The 13,065-nt window shown below is 36.8% G+C and overlaps 1 protein-coding gene across 1 annotated transcript; it reads left to right on the top strand.

The window, feature by feature from the left end:
- Positions 1–1,007: 1,007 nt before the first annotated feature.
- On the top strand, positions 1,008–9,170 carry Odam (odontogenic, ameloblast associated). Its single transcript, XM_028863988.2, has 11 exons — positions 1,008–1,058; positions 1,147–1,188; positions 1,689–1,736; positions 2,192–2,440; positions 3,012–3,056; positions 5,084–5,188; positions 5,820–5,867; positions 6,538–6,609; positions 7,683–7,844; positions 8,066–8,124; positions 9,022–9,170. Exons 1-10 carry the CDS (start codon positions 1,008–1,010, stop codon positions 8,093–8,095), a joined length of 852 nt encoding a protein of 283 aa, XP_028719821.1. The 3' UTR covers positions 8,096–8,124; positions 9,022–9,170.
- Positions 9,171–13,065: the final 3,895 nt, after the last annotated feature.

Genomic DNA, 13,065 nt, shown 5'->3' on the forward strand with positions numbered 1-13,065 from the left:
TTTAAGATGATAAAAGGAGTGGAACAAAATTAGCCTGGGGAGTTAGTCATGACCAAGAAGAAACCAAGAATGATCACAAAAAAAATGTCTCAGGAGTAACTGAAAACATCACTTAGGGTGTGGAAGTCCATACACCATGAGGAGGAGGAGGAAAGGGGTTATTAGCTAAGCCATTGTCTAAAACCCACTGAATCACTGGTCCCTTTCAATCATGATTGGTCCCTTTTTTTCTAAAGATGGGTTTTAAATTCTAAGAGATGATCTGAAGAGCAGAGCTGAGAAAGAAAGGGACACAGATCTTACAAAGGAGTAAGGTAAGATTTCAAATCTTTGCTTTGGTATTTTAAAAACCAAACTCTGATACACTACTGTGGTCATCCTAATGTGTGTCTATGTCTGTGATGTGAAATACAGTGGGAAATTTTGAAGGTAGAGGCAAGAGATAAGAAGTATCCACCAGTTACAGTATGGATCACTGCTGCTCTTTACCTTTTCCTTTCCTGGATTTAAAAAACAATGGTGCAACCACTACAGTTAATAATCATGAATATTAGTAGACTTCTAATGGAAAAATTTTTTTCCTTGGCTTGGGACTGTTAGATCTTTGTTGTGATACTTTTTCACTGCAGATATTAAGATCATTCTAATAATAAGGACCCAGTCAGTCGACCCCAGGCAGGGTGCTCCATGAACTGGAGAATACATTCCCTTCCATCAGAGGCTACTAACAGTGATATGGCCACATCACCTGCCACTAAATGAGCTTTATGGTCAAGCAAACAATTTCCCCATAAATATCTACATTGAGAGATAGTCATAAAGATGACTTTTTATTTTGAGCCATAAAACATAAGAAAATATAGAGAAACTGACTCAACAACTACTTGGATTTGACAATACCATCTAACAAATTTTGTCATGCCTTTATTTTTGTCATGAAATTTTAAGCAAAGAGTATGTTTTAAAGCTAAGTATTACAACTTATCATGTAGGTATATCATCTGAAAATGAAAATTATAATTCTTCTTGGACTCATAGGAGCTACATCTTCAGCCCCGGTAAGTGGTTCATGGTGCTTTTGATTTCATCATGTAAACCTATGCAATTCCCTTCCTTCATCATTTTTCTTTCTTTATTTTTTTTTAGCTTGTCTCACAGCGCCTATTGTCTGCTAGCAACAGTCATGAGGTTAGTTTAAGTAATTAAAACATTCTCCTGTGTCCTATAAGTGAAAACACGTTGGGAAGAGATAAAAGTCTGCATCCAGGTCTTAGACATCTCTAAACCTATTTCCAAGCCACAAGGTTGCTTTGTCTACCAGGTAGCTCCTAAAAGGTTGCTTTGTCTTCCTTGTGTAATCATAACTTCTCCAAACATAGTCCCACCTGTATGCTTTGTTCCAGTAGTACTGATGTGGGCATTAAGTATAGATGTATAAACATAAAATACCCAAACCACTGGCATGAGCTAAAACTGTGCCGTCTCACACACAGCAGGGGCAGCATTGTTAAACCTGGCCCGTGTTTTCAACTCTAACCTCTAATCGCTGTGGTTTAATGCAGTCTTAGTGGAGAGATGTGTCACTTCGCCGCAGAAGCTGATCAACTAGCTCTGACTTGTGCTCTCTCTGTGGAAAACATTTCAGAAGGCGAAGTTGTCTCATTCTCCTACTGTCTCTCCTTCTCTAGTTACTCCTGAATCTGAATAATGGTCAACTTTTGCCACTGCAATTTCAGGTACCGCTATGTAAATAATCAATTCAGAGGGGGTGTATTTCTAACGAGCATTTCTTATGGTATGGAATGAAAACAAAATGCATCCATTTATATGGTTAAGAATTTGGTATGTGCCTGGCATTAATTCTGATGACTTTTGAGATAGTTAACTATTTTAAAACAAAGCCGTACCTAGCCAACCAAGAGGAGTAGAAACAGAAAAAAAAAATGAATCTAATCAAATATCCGAAGAAACTTGTGCTCTTTTTATCAATTCATTGCATCCCATATTTCTAAACAGTTGAAAACCTCACAATTTGTGAGGTTTATAAGTAGTCAAGTTGCCATCTTCTCATAACATTTGAATTATAAAAATTGTCTACATTTTTGTCTTTATTACTCAGGCTTGATTTCAAGCTCTTTTTTTTTTTTAATATGAGAGAGTAATATTCCCTTTCTATCTTTGTTTTTCACAGAGTGCATTTAACTCCTGGATTCCTTCCTTCCCTGGGTTTCTGCAGCAGCAGCAGCAGCAGCAGCAGCAGCAGGCTCAGGTCCCAGGACGCCCACAGTTCCCACTCTCAACACTAGAGAGCTTGGCTGGGCTATTCCCAAATCAGCTACCTTTCTCAGGACAGGTTGGGCTTGCCCAAGGAGGCCAGGCTGGCCAGCCAGAACTCTCCCAGCTGCAGGCACCACCACAGCCCCAACAGGGTGTGAACCTTGTAAGTTGAGCCTCTTCCATCTTGTAAGACAGAACATAAAGGTTGTTGTGAATTAGCTTTGAAATGCGATAGAAGTCTTCTTATGTCTTGTTTCTTCTATGCTCTTTCACTCACCACGGGAAGTATCTCCTTGTATTTTCTGGTTTTTAGTTTAAAAATAACGTTAAAATCAATTATCCTAGAATATAGTCAGTAGTCAGGAGTTAAAACAACATGTGGATGCATAATTTGCATAAATTACAACTCGTGTAGAAGACAAACTTTGGTGGAATATTTCTAATTGCAAATGATACATGGGAAGTTAGCTCTAGGGAAAGCAGATCAAGAATTTTAAGTAGCTGGGCGGTGGTGGCGCACACCTTTAATCCCCGCACTTGGGAGGCAGAGCCAGGTGGATCTCTGTGAGTTTGAGGCCAGCCTGGTCTACAGAGTGAAATCCAGGACAGGCACCAAAACTACACAGAGAAACCCTGTCTGGGGGGAAAAAAAAGTTTAAGTAACAGGTCAAGAGTATGATTTGCTTATATGGTTTTCTGGGATTGTTTGTTGTTTGTTTGTTTGTTTTCTTTAGATGTCCTACGTGGTTCCCTTTAAAGTGCCTCAAGATCAAACACAGGTGAGTGAAAAGAATTCTGTGACTAACACAGAAATGGCTCATTGTACTCTCCATAGTACACCCTCTTGCTCCCCTAGGTCTCCAGCATCAGGGCTTTCACACCTGTTTTCCACCCATCACTAGCTAGAGGCACCATCGTTGGCCTCTAGACATCTGCTGATGCTGGGCTTCCTTGATTCTTTAACAGTAGACCACTAACAAGGATCTCTAGGACCTATGACATCACTATGCAGAAGGGAAGAAAGCCCAATATCACATCTTCTCTGTATTTAAGTGCCAACACTGGGGAACAAGTAATGACCAATACCATGAGCTGACTTTGTACCCTCTCAAATTTTGTTTTGGAGAATCCTGCATTTATATCTGATATGTGGATATAAATAGCAAACATCATAATAATTATATTTTATTATAGCACTAACACACATTATTCATGTTATAAAACTCCACTGAAACTTTCCCAGCCTCCTGTATACAGTATTTATAATTTGAGTCCACACTATAATTAAATGAAAATTTCCCTTCAATAAAAAAACTTAAACTGACATTAACTAATAAATTTATTATGTTAACATAGAAAACCCTGTTGATATTAGGATAATTAATTGTATAATACATCAGATTCAAATAGGGCTATATATAAGTCATTATTCATTTGAAGACTATTGACTTGTTCAAACAAAGTTACACCGCTTGCCTCTTCTAGCAGTATAATTATGCAATTAAGTTTCACTCCCACTGCCGTCACATAATAACACAATTTTAGACATTATCTCATTGTATATTGTTAAGTATATATAGAGTCAGATATGTGACAAACACAATTACTTCATGTTAAGGCCCAGGAAACATAGTTTTAATGAGATTAAGTATCTTAGCCCAATGAACTAAAGAGCTGAAATAGAAGTCAGTCCTCTATCCCTTTTTAAACCACTAATCCATTAGCTCTCAACACAAAAAGCTTAGTGGGGAATTTTGAAAATTACAAATGCCTAAGCCTGCGTTAGGCCCAAGATATCATAACTTGACCAGACAAACATTGTTAGGTTTCTGAATGCTTAATGGGTGATTTTTACTTTTGTCCGGGGTAAAAATCTATTAGGCAAATTGTATTCATTTCAGAAACATGGCTGCAATTATCTTCAAATGTTATATCAAATATAATCATTTGATGATACAAAACATAAAACAGCATTAAAAATGTATCCTATATCAAATATAATCATTTGATGATACAAAACATAAAACAGCATTAAAAAATGTATCCATGTACCGTGCTCATTATTTTCCACACATTCATTACACACAAGCACACAGAGACGTTACTAGAAACCAGTATATGACTTTACGGGCGGTGGTGCTTTTCTTTATTTGTTGCTTCCCAGGTTTCTATAATATTCTAAAATCCATAAAGATTATTCTTAAAATATGTTCAGATTTATTTATTTTGCATTAGTGAGTGTTTTACCTATGTGTATGCATGTGCACCACGTGCATGCAGCACCTCAAGAAGTCAGAAGACAGCATTGGATGCCTTAAAACTGGAGTCACTGATGGTTGTGAGCCACCATGGGTATGCTGGCAAGCAAACCCAGGTCCTCTGCCAGAGGAAACAGTGCTCTTTATGGCAGAACTTATAATATCATATTCTGTAGAATTATGATTCTCAAAATTATAGAAAATACACTACACAGACTATCCTCTCCTTAGAGACTTACATATTAACCTATGTATAACATTTTCAAGATGTTATTTGTTAAAAGAATGCATGTTCCCTTTGTTTAGTTGAATCTACTGTATCCTAAATTGTTTAAGTATGTAACCTTAAAAGTCCAGTATCATCTCAGGTACAAGTTGTTTCTAAATTTGATAACCAGTGTAAAACTGCTATGCACAGTTCAAATTTGCTTGAAACAGTATTCATACCTATAATACCAGCTTTAAATGTTACTGACATTAAAAGAGTGAAAAACGTTGTTCATCCTGATTTAATGGAGTCTCCTGTGTACTTCTCTGTTTGCACATAGATGCTTGGATACTACCCAGTTTACATGCTTCTACCCTGGGAGCAACCTCAACAAGCGGTCACAGCATCACCCCAGCAAACAGGACCACAGCTATTTGAGGAACAGGTACTATGAGGGTTTGGTTTGAATCTGATTGTTCTAATTTCAGAAAAAGGTAAGTATCCTGAGAAAAGAATAACTGAGGCTGGTTAGTGCATGTGCTCTACTCAGTCACTTGCACTCACAGAACAGGACATGGTGTCTCTCCTAGTAGCACACTGTAGACTAATGTGACAATACACGACTACTCAAGGAATGAAGTCAGTAAATGGTTCTAATAAAACCAGGTTCAAAACTGATTCTTTTCTGAATTGGATTTTTCTCACATTCAGAATCTACAAGTACTCATCATTTATGTATAAATACACATATGTGCTTATTATGAAAATACAAAAATATGAAAGACTGCAAAGAAAAGTACTTGTGGTCACTAGAATTTGAAGCACAATTTGATAACCGTGTATTTTGATTTCTAAATCTAGCACAAATTTTGAGAAGTTAATTTAAGTTCAGATGTCACATGATACATGTTAAAAGATGTCTTAACATTTAATGATGATTTTTGCAAACTAACACGTGGACTTCCAAAAAGCATTTAATTAATGTGAAATATATTTGATGTTAAGTAATTGTGTCTCAGAAATTTATGACAAAAACTATCATAATAAATCTAATACCTTTTTCAAAAATCTAACAGATACCATTCTATAATCAATTTGGATACATACCACAGCAAGCAGAACCTGTGAGTAAATGCATAATTTTGTTATCTAAAACTATATTTCATACTTGGTTCTCTATTAAACACATGGGTATCTTTCAGATGAAAAACACCAAGAACACACTTCTAGATGGATGAAGTCAGAATTACCCACACATTGCTATGGGGACACGTATAAGAAACCATAGAAAGATTTCTTATATGGACTTGCATGAACTTAGAGAACTTACATTGGATAGTTTTGGAGGGGAGAATCCTCAAGTAGTAGTAAGCTCAGGAATGAGCATGCTCAGGAAGTAGGGGTGTTCTCTGAATGTCTTCAGGCATTAGACAGAAGGTAATGGAACAAGTCTGAGGCTGTAACTGGAGAGCAAGTCACTAGTAGTAGCCAGGATGTAAGGACACTTGTGCTTGGTCTCTTAGGCGTCTCTTTCAATGACATTAGAAAGTCTCATATTCCAAACTTCATCATGTTCAGAAACTGCCTTTCTTGAGGTCAATGCTTTCCAGACTTCCAGACCTGAAGCAGAACTGAGTGTCAGAATAGCTTTCTCCCACTCACAGTTGCTTTTCTTTTTCTCAATTCTAAACTCTTAACTTAAGAAGTTGGGGTGTGCTTCAGTGTTTTGGTTGGCAAAACAATGTATACTGATCCATTGCGGATTTAGACATCTTGAATTTTCTGCCTCTTCAGGATGTGCAAGGAGGACAGCAGCATTTAGCTTTTGACTCCTTTGTAGGCACAGCTCCTGAAACTCCTGGGATGGTAAGATTCCCTACAAAACCTTGAAGTAACTGGAAATTGGCAAGTGAGAACTTAAAAATTCCTTCAGTAGTATTCATTTTAATGTATGTATCTTAGTTAGGGTTTCTATTACTGTGAAGAGACACCTTGACCACAGCAACTCTTATAGGGAAAACACTTAATTGGGGTGGCTCACTTACAGTTTCAGATGTTCAGGCAGGAGCATTGTAGCATCAGGCAGACATGGTGCTTGCTACATCTTTATCAGAAGGCAAGATGGAGTACATTCAGACACTGGGCAGTGTCTTGAGCATAGGAAACCTCAAAACCCAACCCCACAGTGACACACTTCCTGCAACAAGGCCATTCCTATTCCAACAAAGCCAGACTTCCTAATAGTGCCACTCCCTCTAAGCTTATTGGGGCCAATTGCATTTAAACTACCACATACTGTTACATCAACAATTATTGACCTTGTCCCTGTAATCTGTGTTAGTCAAGATCTAAATCATTCAGTTCCTCAACCATTTACTGAGAAACTTTTTCCAGGAACTCTTCTGAGCTCCTTATTTAAAAGCTGAGGCACTATTGGCAACTGATGGCTTGGAGGGGGAAGTCATTTTTCTTTGGTGGTGTAGTCATTGATAGTTAACCCATGCATTAACGGACGACACACACCAATATGTCTAATAACGTCACTAATTGAATGCAGTGGGGTTATAATTAAAAAAAGAAGATGAGGAGGAGCAGAGAAGAGGGAGGAAAAAGAGGAGGAGGACCAGAAGTTGAGAGGTAGCTGTGTGCTAGGAGACTCCAGAGGAAGTTAGAAGGGAAAATGATGGGGTGGATATAATCATAACACTTTGCATACATGTATGATATTCTCAAAGAATAAATTAAAAGTAGTTCATATATAACCATATTTGTGAAATAGAATCACAACCTTTCTAAGGCAGTTTATGAGCTAAAAAACAAATAGTAAAGACACATATTGTTTAATGTGATGCCTCTCAACCCTTCAGATTCATATTCTCCCCTTTTTTGAACATCTTCTTGAAGATGTAACCACTTTGTCCTGTTCTTCATCTCTACAGCCAACAGAAGGAGGGCCTCTGTATTCACAAAGAGAACCAGTCAACTTTAAGCGTGACAATGCAGGAGTTTTCATGCCTTCCACTTCACCAAAACCGAGCACCGACCATGTTTTCACTTCTGCCCTAGACCCAACTATTGCTCCAGTACTTCCAGAACAGAAGGTAGAGTGACCAAAGATTCATTTTATGAAATTAATTGTTTTCTTATCTAATGAGAACATAATTTATAAGGTCAAACATTGCAATAAAGGTAAAAGTAATACAATATATGGCCTTAACTCTGGATAAAAACAGCTAAAAAATATTATTTTAAATCAATGCATCAGAGTGTAACTTGATTTTAATTTTAATATGAGCTTCTTGTGAATTTTCTTTCTCACTAGGCCAAGACTGATCACCTAAGAGAACCATAAGACATTATCTTAATCACTTGGAAGTTTTGGTATGTATTTTTGCCAAAGTTATGGCTTAAATGCCCTGATAATTCTTACAAAAAAATTCATCAGAAAATTAACAAAGAATTCTTAGCATAATGATTGTGGAGAAACAAGTTAGTGTTTATATCTGTCTACAAAGACCATACCAATTATAATATTTACCTAAGTCTTAAAAAATCAAAATTAACTTTTTATAATCATAACTGCCTATACTATAAATTTTATATGAGTCACATAAATACTGAGTATATTTCTTCTATATAAAAGAACTTGCATGCTCTCTACATAGTCAGTATTCTCAAGTCATCTTTTCACTTTGCAGGTTAAACATTGTGATAATGTCAATATCCCCTTGTTTTAAATAAAGTATTAAAATAATAAAAGAATTGTATAATGACAGAACAATTTCAAAATTAATTAATTACTAAATATACTACATATAACCATGGTTAGATGTTTGTCTAAATGAACTTGGATACTGAGGCTACATTATTAGTTTATTAGAAAGGCATCCTTGAAATTACACTACAAATAAAAACACACATAGAAAGGCAAGCAATGTCATTTAATGAGCAAACTGAACAATAAAGTCTTTCCAAATTCTTATGAGCCTTTTCCAACTCTTCTGGAAGAAGCAACATTGAACAGTCTTCAAATGAAAAGGGCCATTAGGAACACAGTCAGCAGAGAAGAGCATCACTAATGTGCTGTTGTATCATACAAACCAATTCAAGTCATTGTACCAAAATTTGAAAGGTATTTCAGTACAGTGTGAACTCTGGTCAGTGTAGAACTTCCAGTGCGATATTTTTGTTTCTTTAACAAGCAATTTCCAAAAAAGCTAAACAATTTTATTCAAAGGAGCCTACTAGTACTGAAATTCTATACTCTCTTACTTTCAGGGAGAAGATGTGATGGTACCTTGGCTATATTTTAGATTATTTTCCTCTTCTATGCTAAAAGAAATTTGTTTAATAGTATAAAACCTCTTCACTAGTCTCCTAATTTTTCTTTACTTATTATATTCTTCAAGTCATCAAAAATAATGCATCATGTCATAAGTCTTATCTTTACAAGTCTGTTTTTATCAAACATTCTGTGAACATAATTATGTAATCTAGAAAATGATAATACTAAAAATAAAGCTCATAATAGCAAATTAATTTGATAACTGTATTAATAAAGGATGTCTCTAAAACTGTGTCATTCAAGAGAATAAATATGTACTGTTAACAGGTTTATGATGAGTGGGTGATTGGTAATAATGAGATAAACTATGTGTCCACTTTTCTTACGTCAACATCCAATTATTTTTCCCAGCTCACTCTGTCAGCTTGCTTATGATTCATTCCCCATGAAAATCAAATTTGTTTTGTTTTTTTTTCTGTTTTGCTGTTTGTTTGTGTGTGTGTGTGTGTGTGTGTGTGTGTGTGTGTGTGTGTTTAGGCAGGGTCCCACCCTATAGCTTTGACTATCCTGGAACTTAGCAGGTAGATGAGGCTGGCCTTTCATTCATATACATCTACCTATGCCTGCCTCTTAGTGCTGGGATTAAAGGTATTTATAACCCTGGCTTGCCCTCCAAAATGGTTTTGAAACAGAATCTGACTTTGTGTGCTCTCAGTATACCACAACCATGACGAAAGATGGGTGCTGAATTGAAAAGGACAAAAGAAAAATGCACGCTTATTTGGGGAGACGACAACCTATAGACGCTGGGACATAGAATTTGGATTTCATCAATTTGGATTTGAATCGTCAAGATGTCACTTAAACCTGAGTCTCTATTCCCAGTTGTAAATAGGACAGGGTGAGACATGAATTTTAGAATTTCTAAAAGTATTGCTTGAAATAACATATAAGTACTCAGGAGTTACTTTTCTTTTTTTCACACACAAACTTGAAAGTACTTTCAACTTGTTTTCTCAACTTCAGGCCTTCATCAAAACTTACCAGAAAATAGGAAATTTGGCATTTGATATACCTTACATGTGTGTTGGTAGATGAATGTTATCTTAGTTGGGGTTTCTCCTGTTGTGAAGAGATAACATGACCACAGCAACTCCTATAAAGGGAAAATATTTAACTGGGGTGGCTTACAGTTTCAGAGATATAGTCCATTGTCATCTTGGTGTCCTGTGGTAGCATGTAGGCAGACCTCAAGTGCTGGAGCAGAAGCTGAGAGTCCTACATCTTGACCCCCAGGCAATAGGAAGTGGTCTGAGACACTGGATGTATCTTGAGCAGAGTAGACCTCAAAGCCTGCCCCCACAGTGACACACTTCCTACAACAAGGCCATATCTACTCATACAAAGCCACGCCTGCTAACAGTGCCAGGCTCTATGAGTTTATGGGGGCCAGTTACATTCAACCTACCACACATGTGAATCTGCATACATTAAAAATGAGTGAAGAAGTTAATAAATTCACACACATTTATGTTATTTAAAAAATTTTGTGTTTGAGGTTCTACAGTTGATCATGCTGTTTCTGAACTTAATAGTGTTGTAACTCTAGAAGCCACTACTTGCTCTTTGGAAGAGCAACCCAGTAATCACATACTGTGCCTTCCTTTTATTCTGTGTACTTTTCTCTGAGTTCATACAATTAAGTAATGCTTGACAGAGCTCTTAAAATCAGATGTGACAAACACTGAGAAGTGTAATAAACCTCAGGTGTTCAGCAGCTAAGAGCATTGTGTTCCCCAAATTCCAACCATTCAGAAAATCATTTTTAAATTTACATGATGTAATCCAAATCAAGTACTGAAATACAACCTAGAATACCCTATACCAAGTACTCAGTTTTCAAAGAAAATACATTTAGAGGGATACCCACAGACTGGAGAGGAAAGAGGAGTATGATACAGCATCCCTGTTCAAGACAATGGACAATGTTAGAAAAATGGTAAAATCAAGTGTGACTCTGGATCAACTTGAGGACTTAGTGATATTAGGAATGTAATTATAAACACAGTTTCTCATGACCCCCAATTATAAAATTATTTTCATTGCTATTTCATAACTGTAATTTTTCTAGTTATGAATCATAATGTAAATATCTGATATGTGACCCCTATGGAAGGGTCATTCAACCCCCAAAGGAGTCATGATCCATGGGTTGAGAACCACTGCCCTGTCTTTCTGCACTGACCTGGTAGGTGGCTGACTTGGTAATTGTTTGTCAGCAGTTATTTCTTTGATGAGGGGTGAGATCTACATTTATCTGTAGTATAAAAGCAAGTAATTTGGAATGCAGTTAGAAATTATACTGTTAAAGAAAGTAGATGAAAATAGTAGATTCCCTCTAAGATCCATGGCCCCACTATCCATGAATAGTTGGCTAGGTTTATAGTACTAGGCATGATTCCCCTCCTGTAAAGTGGGACTTGAGTCCAGTTAGACAGCAGTTGGTGCCACTAATGCACCTTTGAGAATATCTTGCCATGCTGGTCATTGTTGTGGCAGAGACATTACAGCTAAATAGGACTATTGATTGGTTTCCTCCATTAGCAGTTTGCATATTTACTTCTCATACCACGAAAGTTCATTCTTAGGGAGTAGGTTTTTCTGTCAGCTACTGTCCAAATACTCCCAGTGTGGTCTCTTCAGCAATAGAGACTTATTTTCAACTTGGAGGAGGCAACCAAGGGCTATAGCAAAAAAAAAAAAAAAAAAAAAAAAAAAAAAAAAAAAAAAAAAAAAAAAAAAAAAAAACACATTTTATTTTATTTTAGGAATCTAACTCCCCTGAACAACAATTTGAAAGAAAACAGTTTCTCAAGCCTAATACTAGGATTTTGTAGGATAATCCATGGCTCTTGGAGAGAGTACTATCACCCCAAGTGGTCTAATTTCATTATATATACATATAGAAATGCGGTGTGTGTGTGTGTGTGTGTGTGTGTGTGTGTGTGTGTGTGTGTGTGTACAGACTTACATTGCTGTAGGCAATTTTAGATAAATATAAAATAAAGATTATGTCTTTTTCAAGAATTCTTAGTGTTTCCTATCCCTCATCTCACTCCCTTCTTCATTTTCCTTCCTTCCCAATTAACCTCCCCCCATCTTTCTCCCCTCAATATCACCTGTACCATGCTATTCTGCTCTCTAGAGGTCTCTTCCCCTCCCCCAAGTCCCTTTTCCTTGTCTTGTTTTTGCATATTTTTACATCAGTATATTTGGAGCTGGGAACCACAGATGAGAGAGAGCATAAGGCAGTTGTCTTAGTGAGTGTGGACAACCTCACTCAATGTATTATTTTCTAGTTCCATTCATTTACCTGTAAAATTCATGATTTTATATTTCTGTACAGCTGAATAGTATTCCATAGTGTATATGTACCACATTTTCATTGTCCATTCATCAGATGAAGGACATTGAGGTTGTTTCCATTTCTCAGCTATTGTGAGTAGAGCTCAAATGAACGTGGCTGAGCAAGTATCTGTAGAGCAGGATATTGAGTCCTTTGGGCACACACACACTAAGGGGTGGTATAGCTGGGACATATGGTAGATTTATGTTTAACTTTTTGATAATTCTCCACACTAATTTCCAGGGTGACTACACCAGTTTGCAACAGTGAATGAGGACTCCCTTTCCCTCGTATTCTCTCCAGTATTTGTTGTCTGTTGTTTCATTGATCTTCATTCTGAGTGGAGTAGAACAATATCTTTTTGTCTTTCTGGTTGTTTACTTGTCTATATACTCATTTTAGTCTTATCCCTTAGTTCCAATGCAAAACTAAGTTCAATCAACATGGTCTTTACAGCTCTCATGTTGTCTGTGTGCTGTGTCAATACAGGGTGCCAAATGCTCCTGATTAGAAGGTCTCTTAAGTTCTAAGTCTTTCACTAAACCAGTGGATTCTGTAGAAATCTCTGATCAGCATTTCAGCTTCCCAGCTCCAGTTTCCTCTGGGCTCCTCAAAACCTTGCCTTACTCAT

The sequence above is a fragment of the Peromyscus leucopus genome, chromosome 10, assembly GCF_004664715.2.
Source record: "Peromyscus leucopus breed LL Stock chromosome 10, UCI_PerLeu_2.1, whole genome shotgun sequence".
NCBI classification, from domain to species: domain Eukaryota; kingdom Metazoa; phylum Chordata; class Mammalia; order Rodentia; family Cricetidae; genus Peromyscus; species Peromyscus leucopus.

What these genes read in the sequence shown, in the direction of transcription:
- Odam (XM_028863988.2), top strand. Translation starts at nt 1,008, where the DNA reads ATGAAAATTATAATTCTTCTTGGACTCATAGGAGCTACATCTTCAGCC. An exon ending in CCCAACAGGGTGTGAACCTT is followed by an intron (nt 2,441 to 3,011) that starts GTAAGTTGAGCC and finishes TGTTTTCTTTAG; the next exon opens with ATGTCCTACGTGGTTCCCTT. An exon ending in CTCCTGAAACTCCTGGGATG is followed by an intron (nt 6,610 to 7,682) that starts GTAAGATTCCCT and finishes TCATCTCTACAG; the next exon opens with CCAACAGAAGGAGGGCCTCT.